Source organism: Dipodomys spectabilis, unplaced genomic scaffold, assembly GCF_019054845.1.
Source record: "Dipodomys spectabilis isolate Male_0828 unplaced genomic scaffold, ASM1905484v1 ptg000157l, whole genome shotgun sequence".
NCBI classification, from domain to species: Eukaryota; Metazoa; Chordata; class Mammalia; order Rodentia; family Heteromyidae; genus Dipodomys; species Dipodomys spectabilis.
In genome coordinates this window covers 3,400,094-3,414,334 of record NW_024870834.1, presented here as the reverse complement: position 1 = coordinate 3,414,334, position 14,241 = coordinate 3,400,094, and the positions used below count along the sequence as shown (strand labels likewise).

Below are 14,241 nucleotides of genomic sequence, written 5' to 3'. Positions count from 1 at the left end.
TAGACTTTTGTTTTAAGGGTATTAATATAGGTCATTTGCTGTTATTAATTAGAGACCATGTCTATGTTGGAAGGATTTATGGAGTATTAGTAGTAAATATTTTTAAAAAATCAGCAGTAGCCTGTGGTTGTGGTAGAGCCCTGGCTAGCAAGCCCAATTGCCACTAAAAATAAGCAGAAAAATAAAGGTGAAAGGATTATTTAAGCTTATGGTATTTACAGTAATTGCTTAGGTGGTCTTAGGTCTTTCATAGTTCTGAAATAGTCTTGTTCAGACAAGATTTTGTTATATAACTACCCTAGTCTCCCATTTAATCTCACTATTTATGTATGTATATATGTATGAATATATGTATGTATGTATGTATGTTGGTTGTCAGCTTGAATTCAGGGCCTGGCACTGTCTCTGAACTCTTTTTTTTTGGGGGGGGGGGGTGTCGGTCGTGTGGCTTGAACTCTGGGTCTGGGCATTGTCCTACAGCTCTTCAGCTCAAGGCGAGCCGTCTACCACTTGAGCCACAGTGCCACTTCCGGCTTTTTCTGCTTATGTGGTGCTGAGGAATCAAACCCAGGGCCTCATGCATGTGAAGCAAGCACTCTACCACTGAGCTACCTTCCCAGCTCTGACTCCGAACACTCTTGCTCTAAAGTAGTGCTATACCACTTGAACCCACAGTTCTACTTTAGGTTTTGAGTGGTTAATTGGAGATAAGTGTTTCCCAGGAACTTTTCTTTTCTTTTTTTTTTTTTTTTTGGGTCCGGTCCTGGGGCCTGAACTCTGGGCCTGGGCACTGTCCCTCAGCTCTTCAGCTCAAGGCTAGTGCTCTACCACTTGAGCCACAGCGCCACTTCCGGCTTTTTTCTTATGTGGTGCTGAGGAATCGAACCCAGGGCCTTGAGCATGCAAGGCAAGCGCTCTACCACTGAGCCACCTTCCCAGCCCCTCCCAGGAACTTTTCTGCCCAGACTCTCCTAGAGTCGAGGTCTTCAAATCTCAGTGTCCAAAGTAGCTAAGATTATAGGTGTGAGCCACTGGTGCCTAACTTGAGAAAAACATTCTTTTCTCCCTATTATTTGAAAATAATTTTGTATATTCCTGTCTTTTTGATACTTGAGAATCATCACTGAAAGAAACACAGATGTTTGTTATGAAGTCTGAATGGTTAGACACAGGAATATTAAAGGATAGGTATGGGTGGGTAAGGACTTTGAAACTTTGTACTTTGGGTTTGGGATTTGTCAACTCAATTAATAGCTATATTTTCATGAATTCTGCCTAACGTGTTGCTCTTCTTTTCAGGGAAGAATTTCGCACTATGTGGGTGATTGGGTTGGTGTTTAAAAAAACAGAGAACTCTGAAAATCTCAGTGTTGATCTTACTTACGATATTCAGTCTTTCACAGATACAGGTATGTCTTTACTTGCTTAAACCATTCTAGTGCTTGTATTTTGAATTTGTTGTGATATGCACAGTAACTACTAGTGATATTTGCCATAAAGAGTTAAATTGAGACTAGTAAATAATGATCATTTGCAGGATCTGGTGGCTCAGGACTATAATCCTAGCTACTCGGGAAGCTGAGAACTGAGGATAGCAGCTCAAAGCCAGCCCAGACAAAGTCAGTGAGACTCATCTCCAAATTAGCCACCAGAAATCCAGAAGTGGTGCTGGAACTCAAAAGTGAAAGAGCATTAGCCTTGAGCACAAAGAGCTTAGGGACAGTATCCAGGCCCATAGTTGAAACCCCCATTTGACCAAAACAAAAGAGAAAACATTAAAATTATCTTAATGATTTCAGCAATGTGCACTATACATTGATGATTTTCTCTATAGGGAATGAACTTAAACTTAAGGTAGAGTCATTTTAAATTTAATTTGTTTACAATTCCCTATGGAATTAGAAAACCCTTCATGTTACAGATTTTTCAGATTGAGTCTGACTGTCTCAATCATTATCAACCTTAGAAATTGATGGAGCTGAATTTGTAATAGTGTGATATAGGGTAGTTGTAGTATAAAGGGGAAACAAAATATAGTAGTTCTCCTTTACTTCTGTTTCTACTAAAGTTAGCCACAAGCAGTAGATTTAATAGATTTAAATTGAAAATTCCAGAAATCACAAGTTTCAAATTGCATGCTGTGAGGCTGTCTCAGCAGCACTGTGCCAACCTAGGAAGCACAAGATGTTGAGTTCAAACCCTTTGTACTAGCAGAACATGAAAGAGAGTGCGTGAGTATAGAGTATCCTGATGGAATTTTGTACTGTCCTGCTTCATTCTGTCTGGGAAACTAAAATCATTTATGTGTACAGGATATCCTCAGTGGGGGTCATGCATCTGCTAGTCACTTAGTAATCCCCCTCTGTATCAGACAATTGCTGTGTTGCAGTGCTTATATTCAGATAACCTTTTCATAGTAGCCTAATAGGGTGTCAGAATGTTTATTTATTTTATTCCATCACATAAACATAGCATCTTAAATCATCCCAATTACACTAATTTTTTTATTCCAGTATATTGTCATAACTTCTTTTTTATTATTGGTTGTCCCACTGTGCACAATTACTAGTTCCTCTGTGCATAATTAATTAAGCTTTATCTTAGGTGTTGAAGGTATAGAAAAAAAATGAGTCAGTACTCTGGTTTGTAGACATACCCTGGTGCTCTGGGAACGTAGCCCCTGGGGATAAATACAATGATATTATAAAACATTATTAAGTCCAGGTAACCCAGGTATAGTGATACAAGTCTGTAATCCTGGTATTTATTTGGGAGCCTGAGAAAGACTAATGATTACTAGTTTCTGGCCAGCCTGCCTTAAGTAGTAAGACACTCTATTTTTATTAATTCATTAATTTATTTTTGGGGTCCAGTCGTGGGGCCTGAACTCTGGGCCTGGGCACTGTCCCTCAGCTCTTCAGCTCAAGGCTAGCTCTCTACCACTTGAGCCACAGCGCCACTTCCAGCTTTTTTTCCTTTTTGCTTATATGGTGCTGAGGAATTGAACCCAGGGCCTCATGCATGCAAGGCAAACACTCTACCACTGAGCCACCTTCCCAGACCACGCTTTCTTTTAAAAAGAAAAAAAAAAAAATCAAGCTGGGCACTAGTGGCTCACACCTATAATCCTAGCTACTCAGTAGGTTAAGATCTGAGGATCGAGGTTCAAAGCCAGCCCAGACAGGAACATCTGTGAGACTTACCTCCTGTTAACCATCAGAAAACCAAAAGTGGTGCTGTGGCTCAAATGGTAGAACATTTGCGTTGAGCTGAAGAGCTCAGGGATAATGCCTAGGCCCAGAGTTTAAGACTCACGACCAGCACCCCTCCCCCCCCCCCCAAAAAAAAAAAAAAAATCAAGGACCATGCCAGTAATATAGCCATTCAGGAGACTGAGATCTGAGGAATAGGGTTCTAAGTCAGCCCTGGCAGAATAGTCTCTGAGACTTTACTATGCTATTAAAGCTGAAAGTGGAACTGTGGCTCAAATGGTAGAGCCAGCCTTGAGCAAAAGAAATTTAGGGACCACGTCTAGTCCATGAGTTCAAGCCCCAGGACTGGCACCAAAATATATATTAAAACAAAAACAAAAACAAAACAGTAGAGTGATGTCACCCGTGTGTAAGAATCACTAGAAATGCTGCACCTTTGAATTCTGACTGGGATAAGTATTGTCTGTAATCATTCTGATAGCTATCAACGGTGTTTTTAACATGAAAAAATTAGGAAGTAAACACACCAAATCAGTAGGTGAGATTATTTTTTTTCTTTTTGTGCTAGGGATTTGGATCTAACCCAGGGCCTTGGATATGCCAGACATGTACTCCTGTCACTGAGTGACAGCATCCAGTACAATGATTTTAATAAACATGATAGTTATACTCTTATAAAATTGAATTAAGTTATTCAGATGATTGCCAAATAGGTTATTACCTTTAGGATTTTAAGTAGGATATGCTGTATGATTCTTTTCTAGGTTGAATTGTCTATATTGTTAGATATAACGTAGTTACTGTGACTATAAAAAAAATTCTACAGATTTTTAAGATAGTTTGTTTTGGGTGATATTTATTCATGAGCACCAAAGAAGTGGTGTTTCTGAAGTAAAAATTGTGGTTTTCTTAATTTGTTTCATTGTGAACAGACAGATTAAGATGCCTGATAGAAAGTTAGTTTTGTACTTCGTAAGCTGAACTACTCATTAAAAGTTGTGCTAATGAATCATCAAAACTTCCCAAATCTTGTAGGTATTTTAGAAAGGAAGTAACTAAGCTCTGTATTTTGGCAATTTGAACAGTATCCTTTGGTAATAAAATGTTTAATATGCCCATAATACAAATGTTTACCCCCAAATCTTTCTCTTCCAGCTGTTTCCAGTTAGAAACCCTGGAAACACATCATTGCTATTTTTCCCCTACTTAGTATTACTCCATTATGAAATTTGTTTTCTTTTGAAATAAATTGAGATTCTTGGTATTTACTGCTATTTTACTTATCTGGGTCATTGTTTTTTGCACTGTTTAAACCCTATGAAGGCTTATCCGTTGCACCAAGACCAAAAATACAAGTCCTAATGGTAGTTTGCAAGCCTCTACCCACTATGGTGGTCATCTTACTTTCTCTGATAACATCTCCTGTTAAAAGTTCACAGTCCGGGGCTGGGAAGGTGGCTCAGTGGTAGAGTGCTTGCCTTGCATGCTCGAGGCCCTGGGTTCGATTCCTCAGCACCACATAAGAAAAAAGCCGGAAGTGGTGCTGTGGCTCAAGTGGTAGAGTGCTAGCCTTGAGCTGAAGAGCTGAGGGACAGCGCCCAGGCCCAGAGTTCAGGCCTCACGACTGGACACCCCCCCCCCCCCCAAAAAAAAAAAAAAAAAAAAAAAAGCTCACGGTCCATAGGTTTTGGAGACAGTCATTAATAGCATTAGGAAATACTAAAGGTACTTGGAACAGCATTTGCTAATCACCAAACATTTTTCAGAGAACCATTGATACTCATAGTAGCAAAAGTAAAAGGTGAAAAATTACTAATGAAGTTAGGGATGTTAGATGAGGGTTTTTTTGGTTATTGTTTTGTTTTGTTATTGTGGGTTGTGGGACTTGAACTCAGGGCCTAGGCCCTGTCCCTGAGTTCTTTTCCTCAAGGGTAGTGCTCTACCACTTTGAGCCATAGCTCCACTTTTGTTTTTGTTGTTGTTGTTGTTGTTATTGGTTATGGGGCTTGAACTCTGGGTCTGGGCAATGGCCCTGCGCTCTTCAGCTCAAGGCTAGTGCTCTACCTCTTGAGCCACAGTGCCACTTCCAGTTTTCTGGTTGTTAATTGGAGATAGGGTCTCACAGACTTTACTTCCTGGGCTGGCTTAGAACCATGATCCTCAGATCTCAGCCTCCTGAGTAGCTAGGATTACCTAGCAGTACCTGGTGTTAGATAGGTTTTAATACCAGTTATACGGACCACTTACAGGAGGTTTGGGACTTTTAAAGTTGCAGACGAGGGAGTATAATTTTCTGCTTTCCTCTTTCTTTTGGCTTTTTTGTTGTTTCTTAAAGTAAATTTTGCTGAGCCATATGTTTCTCTCTTTTTTTCTCCCTTTTCTCCTCCTTTTCTCCCTCTTCCTTCCCCCTTCCTTTCCTTCACTCTCCCCCACTACTCCCCCTCCCTCTCGTGTGTGTGTGTGTGTGTGTGTGTGTGTGTGTGTGTGTGTGTGTGTGTGTGTGTGTGTGTGTGTGTGTGTGTGTTTATTGGGATTTGAACTGAAGACCTTGTACTTGTTGTCCTAATACTACATCATTAGAGCTAGCCTCAAGTTCAGGACATCTGATTCTTGATGTTTGCTTTTTCTTCTAATTTTTAGTTAAACTTAAGTTACTGGGCTTAACTTTCATTACGCTTCCTACTCAGTTTTTGCATAGTATTTCTCCAGAGTATGTTTTTATGTTTTTTATTTTTCTATTTTCTGTACTAGAATATTAATCCTGTAAGGTTCCAGTGAGACTTTTTTGTCTTAATTTATTTCCTGCTCTATCTCCAGGAACAACATTGTGAATGTGGCCTCAATATAGATACACAACCAGTGTTTGTTAAGATAACTGACTGAAATTTCCTGTTTGGGGAAAATTTATGCTTACCCGTTTCTCACATTTCTTTTTGTACCTGTCATTTCTGTTATTTGAATTATATAAATATCTCATTTTTATCATTCCTATACAAGGGTATATTTAGGTACACGTTTTAAGAAGTTAGATAATCATTGTGTTTTATGTGTTACATAGGTGGTGTAACATATATTACACTGGTAACATTAAAAGGCATAGGTTAAAAAATAGTTTTCCTCCAAGCTACTACTTAAAGCACTGAATTATATCAGATTAGGGATAGGCCTTGATCTGATTTTTTAGGCTGAGATATGAGTATTGCAGTTCAAAGCCAGCCTGGGCAGGAAAGTCTGTGAGACTCATCTCTAATAAACCACCAGAAAACTGGCAGTGGTGCTGTGGCTCAAGTGGTAGAGCACTTGCCTTGAAGTAAATAGTGCAGAGAGAGTGCCCAGGCCCAAAGTTTAAGACTCATGATGAACATAATAAACATAAGAAACAACAACAATAGGCTTTTTAAAAGATGATGTACAGAGAGGGTTACACATAAGTAAAGAGTACATTGATTTTTGGACAATGACACCCTTTCCCTCGCTCTCTCCCTCCCATTCCCAATACTAGTTGTATGGTTCATTTTCAGTATAGTACCTAGAGAGTACTACAGATGCATTTATTTGATCTTGTAATTTTATAGATAAAGCAATATTGGTATTAAAAGAAATCTCTAGTTGGAATACTCTCTTCTGAGTTTAAATCTGCCTTACTTAAAATGTTTGTATTTTTGTAACAATTTCTAATTGTATAGTTTATAGGCAAGCAATAAACAGCAAGATGTTTGAGGTGGATATGAAAATTGCTGCAATGCATGTAAAAAGAAAGCAACTCCATCAGCTACTACCTAACCATGTGCTGCAGAAAAAGAAAAAGGTAAATTTAGAAAGTACCTAAACAGCATTGCTAACATAATGTTGTATGCATCTAGTCTGTCAGTATTTCAGAATTTAGGTTTAGTTAATAGATCATATTGGAGATTAATGCCAGTAGTAAAGAAGTCTGTTATGGAATAGTTTCAATATATAATATCATGCTCTAATCAGTTTTTTTGTTTTTATATTTGCCTCAAACTTCAGAGAGATTACTGGTGATGCATCATCTTTATTTTGTTCATACCTGGATTCTCTTATTTTAAAAAAGAGTCTTTTTTTTTTTGCCATTAAATTTCTACATGTCTGAATTCTTTTAAACAGAAAACAATCCAAGTAGTCTGGTTACATGTGGATAGAGCACATTGCATTTTCAAATATAAATGGATTTTGTGTGTGTGAGTGTGCATGTGTGAATGTGATATATCTATATAGTTTAAGCATTAAAAGATATGTTTGGCATGTTGTTATATGTCTGTAAATCCTGGCTTGAAGAGGCTAATGCAGGAGGATTTTGAGTTCAAGGCCAGCTCCCCTTAAAAAAGAAAGAAAGAAAATGAAAAGTTAGTGATTATAAAAGGTGAAATGTTGTGGTGTTTATGCTTCCTTTTGAATTACTTATGAGACATTTTACCTACTCTAGGCTTGCAGAGAGCATATTGTGATTTTTTAGTATATAGGTAACAATCTTATTCTGAAGTGATTTCAAAAATAGAGAACTTACACAGCAGTGGAAGTAATTTAGTAGAGCTGCATATATTAGGAAAATCGACACAGATGACAATGTGTCATTTGATTCTTAATATGAAAAGCTTAAACACAACTTGTTTAGGGGAGAATATAAAAGAAAACATGTTACAGTGATAATCACTGTATTCAGGGATGGTAACTAGGCATGGGGTTGGGAAGTTGGAAATGAATTTAATATAAAAGAAAAATGAGGTTTTATGACTTTTTGTTTCTCAAAACACAGTAAATGATAGCATTGAAATTAAGCATGAGGTCTCTGGAGTATAGATTCAGGCTCTGCTGCTTCCTATCTCTAACACTCATACAATTTATCTAGCAAACATTTTTTTTTTCACTGCTCTCATTGATAAAATAGGCATGATTTTTTGTTGTTGTTGTTTGGGTCCGGTTATGGGGCCTGAACTCGGGGCCTGGGCACTGTCTCTCAGCTCTTCAGCTCAAGGCTAGCGCTCTACCACTTGAGCCACAGCGCCACTTCCAGCTTTTTTCTTTTTGCTTATGTGGTGCTGAGGAATCGAACCCAGGGCCTCATGCATGCAAGGCAAGTGCTCTGCCACTGATCCACCTTCCCAGCCCCAGGCATGATATTTTCACCTGAGTAAATAACTAAGTTAAGAGTACTGCCTAACACAGGACTTGCTTACACTGGCTTCCATTACTGTGACGAATTGCCATCAGTTAAGCTTAAGAATGGGTATAATGATATTTGGGTAGTAGGGAATGTCTGAAATGACTTTTTTTTTTTTTTTAATTGAAGTAGGGTCTTGTTGTGTAGCCTAGGCAGACATTGAGCTCATGATCCTCCTGTTTTAGCATACAGAATGCTGGGATTTTAGGTGTATGCCACCATTCCAATCCTAAAGGATTGAAACGTTTAGGAACTTAGATATGATGTTTTCTTTGACAGTGCTGGCTGTTAAACTTACAGCCTCATTTTGCATATGCTAAGCAGGAGCCATATATATCCAGAGCTAATACAATATTGCCAGTCTGTTAAAGCAGTTAATTAAGCAGAAATTTGCAATGTATAAAGGTACATACACGTTTTATTTTCAGAAGTGATTGCAAATAGATTATTAACACTTAGCTATTTGTTTTATTAAATGTTAAACTTGTCATTAGGTAACAGTTAATATTTGGAATAAGTAAATAGCTTAACTGTAGTTTAATATGTTTTATATTAAGGTAATATTTCTGTATGTATAATCAACGTTGAATAATAGAGTTATTTGTGATTAGGATTTTATTGCTGAAAAACATTTATGAAACCTAATTTCATTTTGTTATAATTGGTCTTAGTATTTTAGTTTATATACTTTTCCTTGTAATCATACTTTTTTTAAACTAATGTTTGTTAATTTTGCCTTTTTTATTATTCAAGTAGTTGTACAAAGTTTAAAGGTTTCATTTTTTTGTAACATTTTTTTGACCTATCCTTGTTTTGTGCTTACCTATATTGCGATCATCTAAGTTACCATTTTAGTGACTGTTCAGTGTTTCTTTGTATGGCTATGGTATTCCCTGAAATAATTTATTTTTATTGTTAAAGTAGTAGCCAGTGTCTGGGACTCTAAATTTATGAACATTTGCATGTAGCTTCTGTTCAGCTAGTTTATAAAGCACTTGTTGTCAAGTTGTTTTTTTGTGGTTAGTATTCTAGCCAGCATGTTGGTAGAACTTTTTAATAGAAGCAAGTTCAAGAAACTTGCTCAAAGTCATATAGTAAGAGCTTGAGTTTTAGATCTATGTATGATTGAAACATATGTGTACTAGTTTCTCTCGTATGTTTTTTGTTTCATTTATTTTTTATTAGAAAATTTGGTAGAAAATTATTTGGAAATGATCCCTAGTGGTGGCACAGTAGTCACCTGGCCATGCTGTTCTCTCTATAGAATTCAGTATACTAATTAAGTGTAATTACTTACTGAATAAATCCTTCTGATGTCTGATGAAGAGTAAGATTGGGAATATTTTCAATAAGAATTGTTACCCATTTCATATATTAGATGCTTTTATTTTATAACTAAATAGTAACTTCTAATCTTTTATAATTTTTTTTTTTTGGGGGGGGGTCTGGTCGTGGGGCTTGAACTCTGGGCCTGGGCGCTGTCCCTCAGCTCTTCAGCTCAAGGCTAGTGCTCTACCACTTGAGCCACAGCGCCACTTCCGGCTTTTTTCTTTTTTCTTATGTGGTGCTAAGGAATCGAGCCCAGGGCCTCATGCATGCAAGGCAAGCACTCTACCACTGAGCCACTTTCCCAGCCCCTACAAATTCTTACCTAGTTAGTACTTTATTCTTTTTTCTGGACTGGGTTTTTTGAGTCAAGGTCTCTCTATGTAGGCCTGGGTCTGGTGATCCTACCAAGAGTTGGGATTACAGGTTTGTGCCACCATTCCTGCTATTTGATCTATTTTAATTAATTACATTAGAGTTCTTTTTAGGGATAAGTTTCTGAGGCCATTTCTCAAGTGGTATAGCGCTTCAAGTTCTGAGTTCATACTCTAGTACTGCCACAATTAAAAAAAAAAGATTAGAATTTAATCTTGCCTTTGGGGCAACTGAATGCTAAACCACACCCACATAGGTATGGGGGTATATTTCAGTGGTAGAAAGTTTATGAACATTTGAGGACCTGAGTTTGATCCACAACACAGAAAGCAAGCAAGCAAACAGACAAAAAACCCAAACCAAAAGTTTCTGTAGAGAAGTAAATACTGAGGTTAGATGTTTTGGGGGAAGTAATGAAGCTGAGGGAATCTGTAATATAGTAGTAACACTTGGTAGCAAAAATTAATATTGTAGCCAGTGCTGGAGGCCCACGCCTGTCATCCTAGCTACTCAGGAGGCTGAGATCTGAGGATCACGGTTCAAAGCCAGCCCTGGCAGGAAAGTCTGTGAGACTAAAACCTGAAAACTGGAAGTGGCGCTGTAACTGAAGTGGTAGAGCACTCGCCTTGAACTGAAGAGCTGAGGGCAGGCCCAGAGTTACACCCCCACAACTGACCAAAAAATACCAATATTATGTCACTTACCAATTATCTTTAACCCCATGAAAATATCATGTTGTTTTTGTTTTCTTTTTGAGTCAAGGTGTTTCCTGCATTGCCTGTTTTGAAGTGCTTTGACTTGAACATTAAATTCTGTATGTGGATATTTTTATAGTTTTCAGAAAATTTTCCTGCTTTTGTTTTTCACAGGATAATACACACCACTAAACATACCATTTAAAATCTAAATTGGATTTAGAAAACTAGAAATCTCTTGCTTTTATTAAGAGAGGCTTATTTGTTCACAAAATACTAATGAGTGGGCTGGGAAGGTGGCTCAGTGGTAGAGTGCTTGAGGCCCTGGGTTTGATTCCTCAGCACCACATAAGCAGAAAATGCCAGAAGTGGTACTGTGGCTCAAGTGGTAGAGCTGTAGCCTTGAGCTGAAGAGCTGAGTGACAGTGCCCAGGCCCAGAGTTCAAGCCCCATGACTGACGCTCCTCCCCCCAAAAATACTGAGTGACAAATTATATTTGATAATTCTGTGAATTTGTGTAATTTCTTACGTTTACTGTGGATAATTTAGAAGCTATAAATAGTTGGTATGATTATGCATCTTTGTTTCCCTATCATTCTTTAGACCAAAGCAGAAAGGATCCTTAGAGCCCAGGAGTTTGAAGTTAGTAGCCATGGGGAGGAGGGTGATTTTTTCTTTGCTTTGTTTGCCCTCCCTCCCTCCCTCCCTTCCTCCCTCCCTTCCTCCCTTCCTCCCTTCCTTCCATCCTTCCTTCCTTCGTCGGTTGTGGGGCTTTAACTTAGGGCCTAGGCACTGTCTCTGAGCAATTGTTCAAGGCTAGTAATCTACCGTTTTGAACAGCAGCTCCACTTCTGGTTTTTGAGTGGTTAATTGGAGATAAGAGTCTCTTGGGGACTTTTCTGCCTTTGCTGGTTTGGAACTGCAATCCTCAAATGTAAGCCTCCTGAGTAGCTAGGGTTACATGTGTGATCCACTAGCACTTGTGTGAGGGTAATTGTAAAAATCACTTCTAATCCCACTTGCAAGAAGTAGGCATTTAATCCTAACATGTCATGTTTATTAGTTGTTTATAGTTGTTTATGTGTTTTCACATTGCAGTGATTTTTAGTTTGCATTGTCTTATAGTGAGTATTCATGCTCATATAATACTTTTCTTTCATTTAGGAATGGTAGTTAAGTCAAGAGGCATGTGACTCCCAAGTCTGCCTTTACAGTGAACTATGGCACTTGGGGTTTTTATAAACATACTGATCTGTGTCTTTTAGTAAAAATCTTATGTAAGTGAAGGGTGTTTTTTTTTTTTGTAATTCAAATATGTGGTTGGAAAAATAATCTGGTTGGCATAGTCATTTAATTAAATACTGTTTTGATTGTAGCATTCAACAGAAGGAGTCAAGTTAACAGCTCTGAATGACAGCAGCCTTGATTTGTCTATGGACAGTGATAACAGCATGTCTGTGCCTTCACCTACTAGTGCTATGAAGACCAGTCCATTGAACAGTTCTGGCAGCTCTCAGGGGTAAGCAGAGAATCTGAAACAAGCTACTCTCATTCTCATCATATGTCATTTGTTTACCCTGTTAAATTTATTCCACCTCTTGGTATTTTAATTTTTATTTTTTATTAGCATAAATTAATTGTACAAAATAATAGGCTTCATTGTGAGATTTTCATAGATGCACAAAATGTACTTTGATCATAACCCCTTCATTAAACTTACACCCCACAGCTAGCCATTCCACTCATGTTCTTTTAAACTGCAATTCCTAGTTTTTGTGTCAGTAAATATATATGTATACTAATGTATATGCTTGATTTTCATTTTTTCGGAATTGATACCCCTTGACTTATCCTTATTTAGACAGTTAGAATAGAGAGAGTGAACTGTTTGGAATGCTAGAAGAGACAAAAGTCACAAAAGCATTTTTCTGTCTTCAAGCTGCTTATCATCATAACTTTGGGGAAGTTGTCTATAAAACCATTAATGATTAAATAATAAGCTAAAGCAAAGAGAGTTGAGTGGGCTGGGAATGTGGCTTAGTGGTTCACTACTTGCCTAGCATGCATGAAAGTCTGGATTTGATTCCTCAGTACCACATAAACAGAAAAGAGCCAGAAATGGTGCTGTGGCTCAAGTGGTAGAGCGCTAGCCTTGAGCACAGAGAGGCTCAGGGACAGATCCTAGCAAGTGTGAGACTCTTGAGTTCAAGAGTACTACTGATCCCCCCTAAAGAGAACAATATCAATATATGACTAGAGCTATAAAATTAAAGCATAAAACCATATGTACATGACTTGCTGACACTAACTAGGGATTGAACCCAAAGGGGGTATGTTATAGTTTATAAAGTATAAAGACAAGCACTCTTAACACTTGGAGCTATGCCCACAACCCAATAAAGCTATATTTCTGCATAATGTCTATACGTCTTATGCAGCTATGTACTATTTTCTGTTATTTATATCCTATCATACCACCATATTTTCAAAGGGATTTGTTAAGATTAACTCCCTAGAGTAATAGTGTTTTCCACTGTCAAGATTATGTTTCAACAAGCCCCTTGAAGAATATGCTAAAAACTGCATTTGGAAGTCTTTCATACTTTTAATTTTTGTTGTTGTTGTTGTTTGTCAGTCATGGGGCTTGAACTTGGGGTCTGGGCGTTGTCTCTGATCTCTTTTTCTCAAGTGCTCTACCACTTTAAGCTATGGTATTACTTCTAGTTTTCTGGTAGTTAATTGGAGATGAGTCTCATGGACTTTCCTTCCTGAGCTGGCTTTGAATGGTGATTCTCAGATCTCAGCCTCCTGAGTAGATAAGGTTACAGGTGTGAGCCACCAGCACTAAACCATATTTCAGTTTTTAAGAAACAGTTTTTTTTGGGGGGGGGGGGGTCCGGTCGTGGGGCCTGAACTCTGGGCCTGGGCGTTGTCCCTCAGCTCCTCAGCTCAAGGCTAGTGCTCTACCACTTGAGCCACAGCGCCATTTCTGGCTTTTTGCTTATGTGGTGCTGAGGAATCGAACCCAGGGCCTCATGCATGCGAGGCAAGCACTCTACCACTGGGCCACCTTCCCAGCCCCTTAAGAAACAGTTTTAAAATTTGTCAGTTAATGTATAAGCAGTGGCAAAGGTAGAATTAGGGGATGATTTTATTGAGAAATGGAAAATGAGTGATGTTACATTTTTCCTTTGGCTATTGTGGATGTGATCTTTTGGGTTTTGTCAGTTTTGGGGCTTGAACTCGGTGCATAGGCACCAACCCTGAGCCTCCTTGTGCTCAGGGCTAGTGCTTTACCACTTGAGTGGGGTCTGGCTTCCGGTTTTTGAGTGGTTAATTGGAGATAAGAGTTTCATGGACCCTGTCCTGTCCAGCCTGGCTTCAAATTGTGATCCTCAGATCTCAGCCTCTTGAGTAGCTAGGATTATAGGCATGAGCCACCAGCTCCCA

The 14,241-nt window shown here is 38.4% G+C and overlaps 1 protein-coding gene across 4 annotated transcripts in view; it reads left to right on the top strand.

The window, feature by feature from the left end:
* Papola (poly(A) polymerase alpha) overlaps positions 1-14,241 on the top strand; it is a 74,927-nt gene that overhangs the window by 46,011 nt on the left and 14,675 nt on the right. For all 4 annotated transcript variants that reach the window (XM_042692754.1, XM_042692752.1, XM_042692753.1 and 1 more), the window contains exons 15-17: positions 1,300-1,409; positions 6,899-7,020; positions 12,168-12,310. In XM_042692754.1, the coding sequence (XP_042548688.1) occupies positions 1,300-1,409; positions 6,899-7,020; positions 12,168-12,310 (375 nt within the window). The remainder of the gene's footprint in view (positions 1-1,299; positions 1,410-6,898; positions 7,021-12,167; positions 12,311-14,241) is intronic.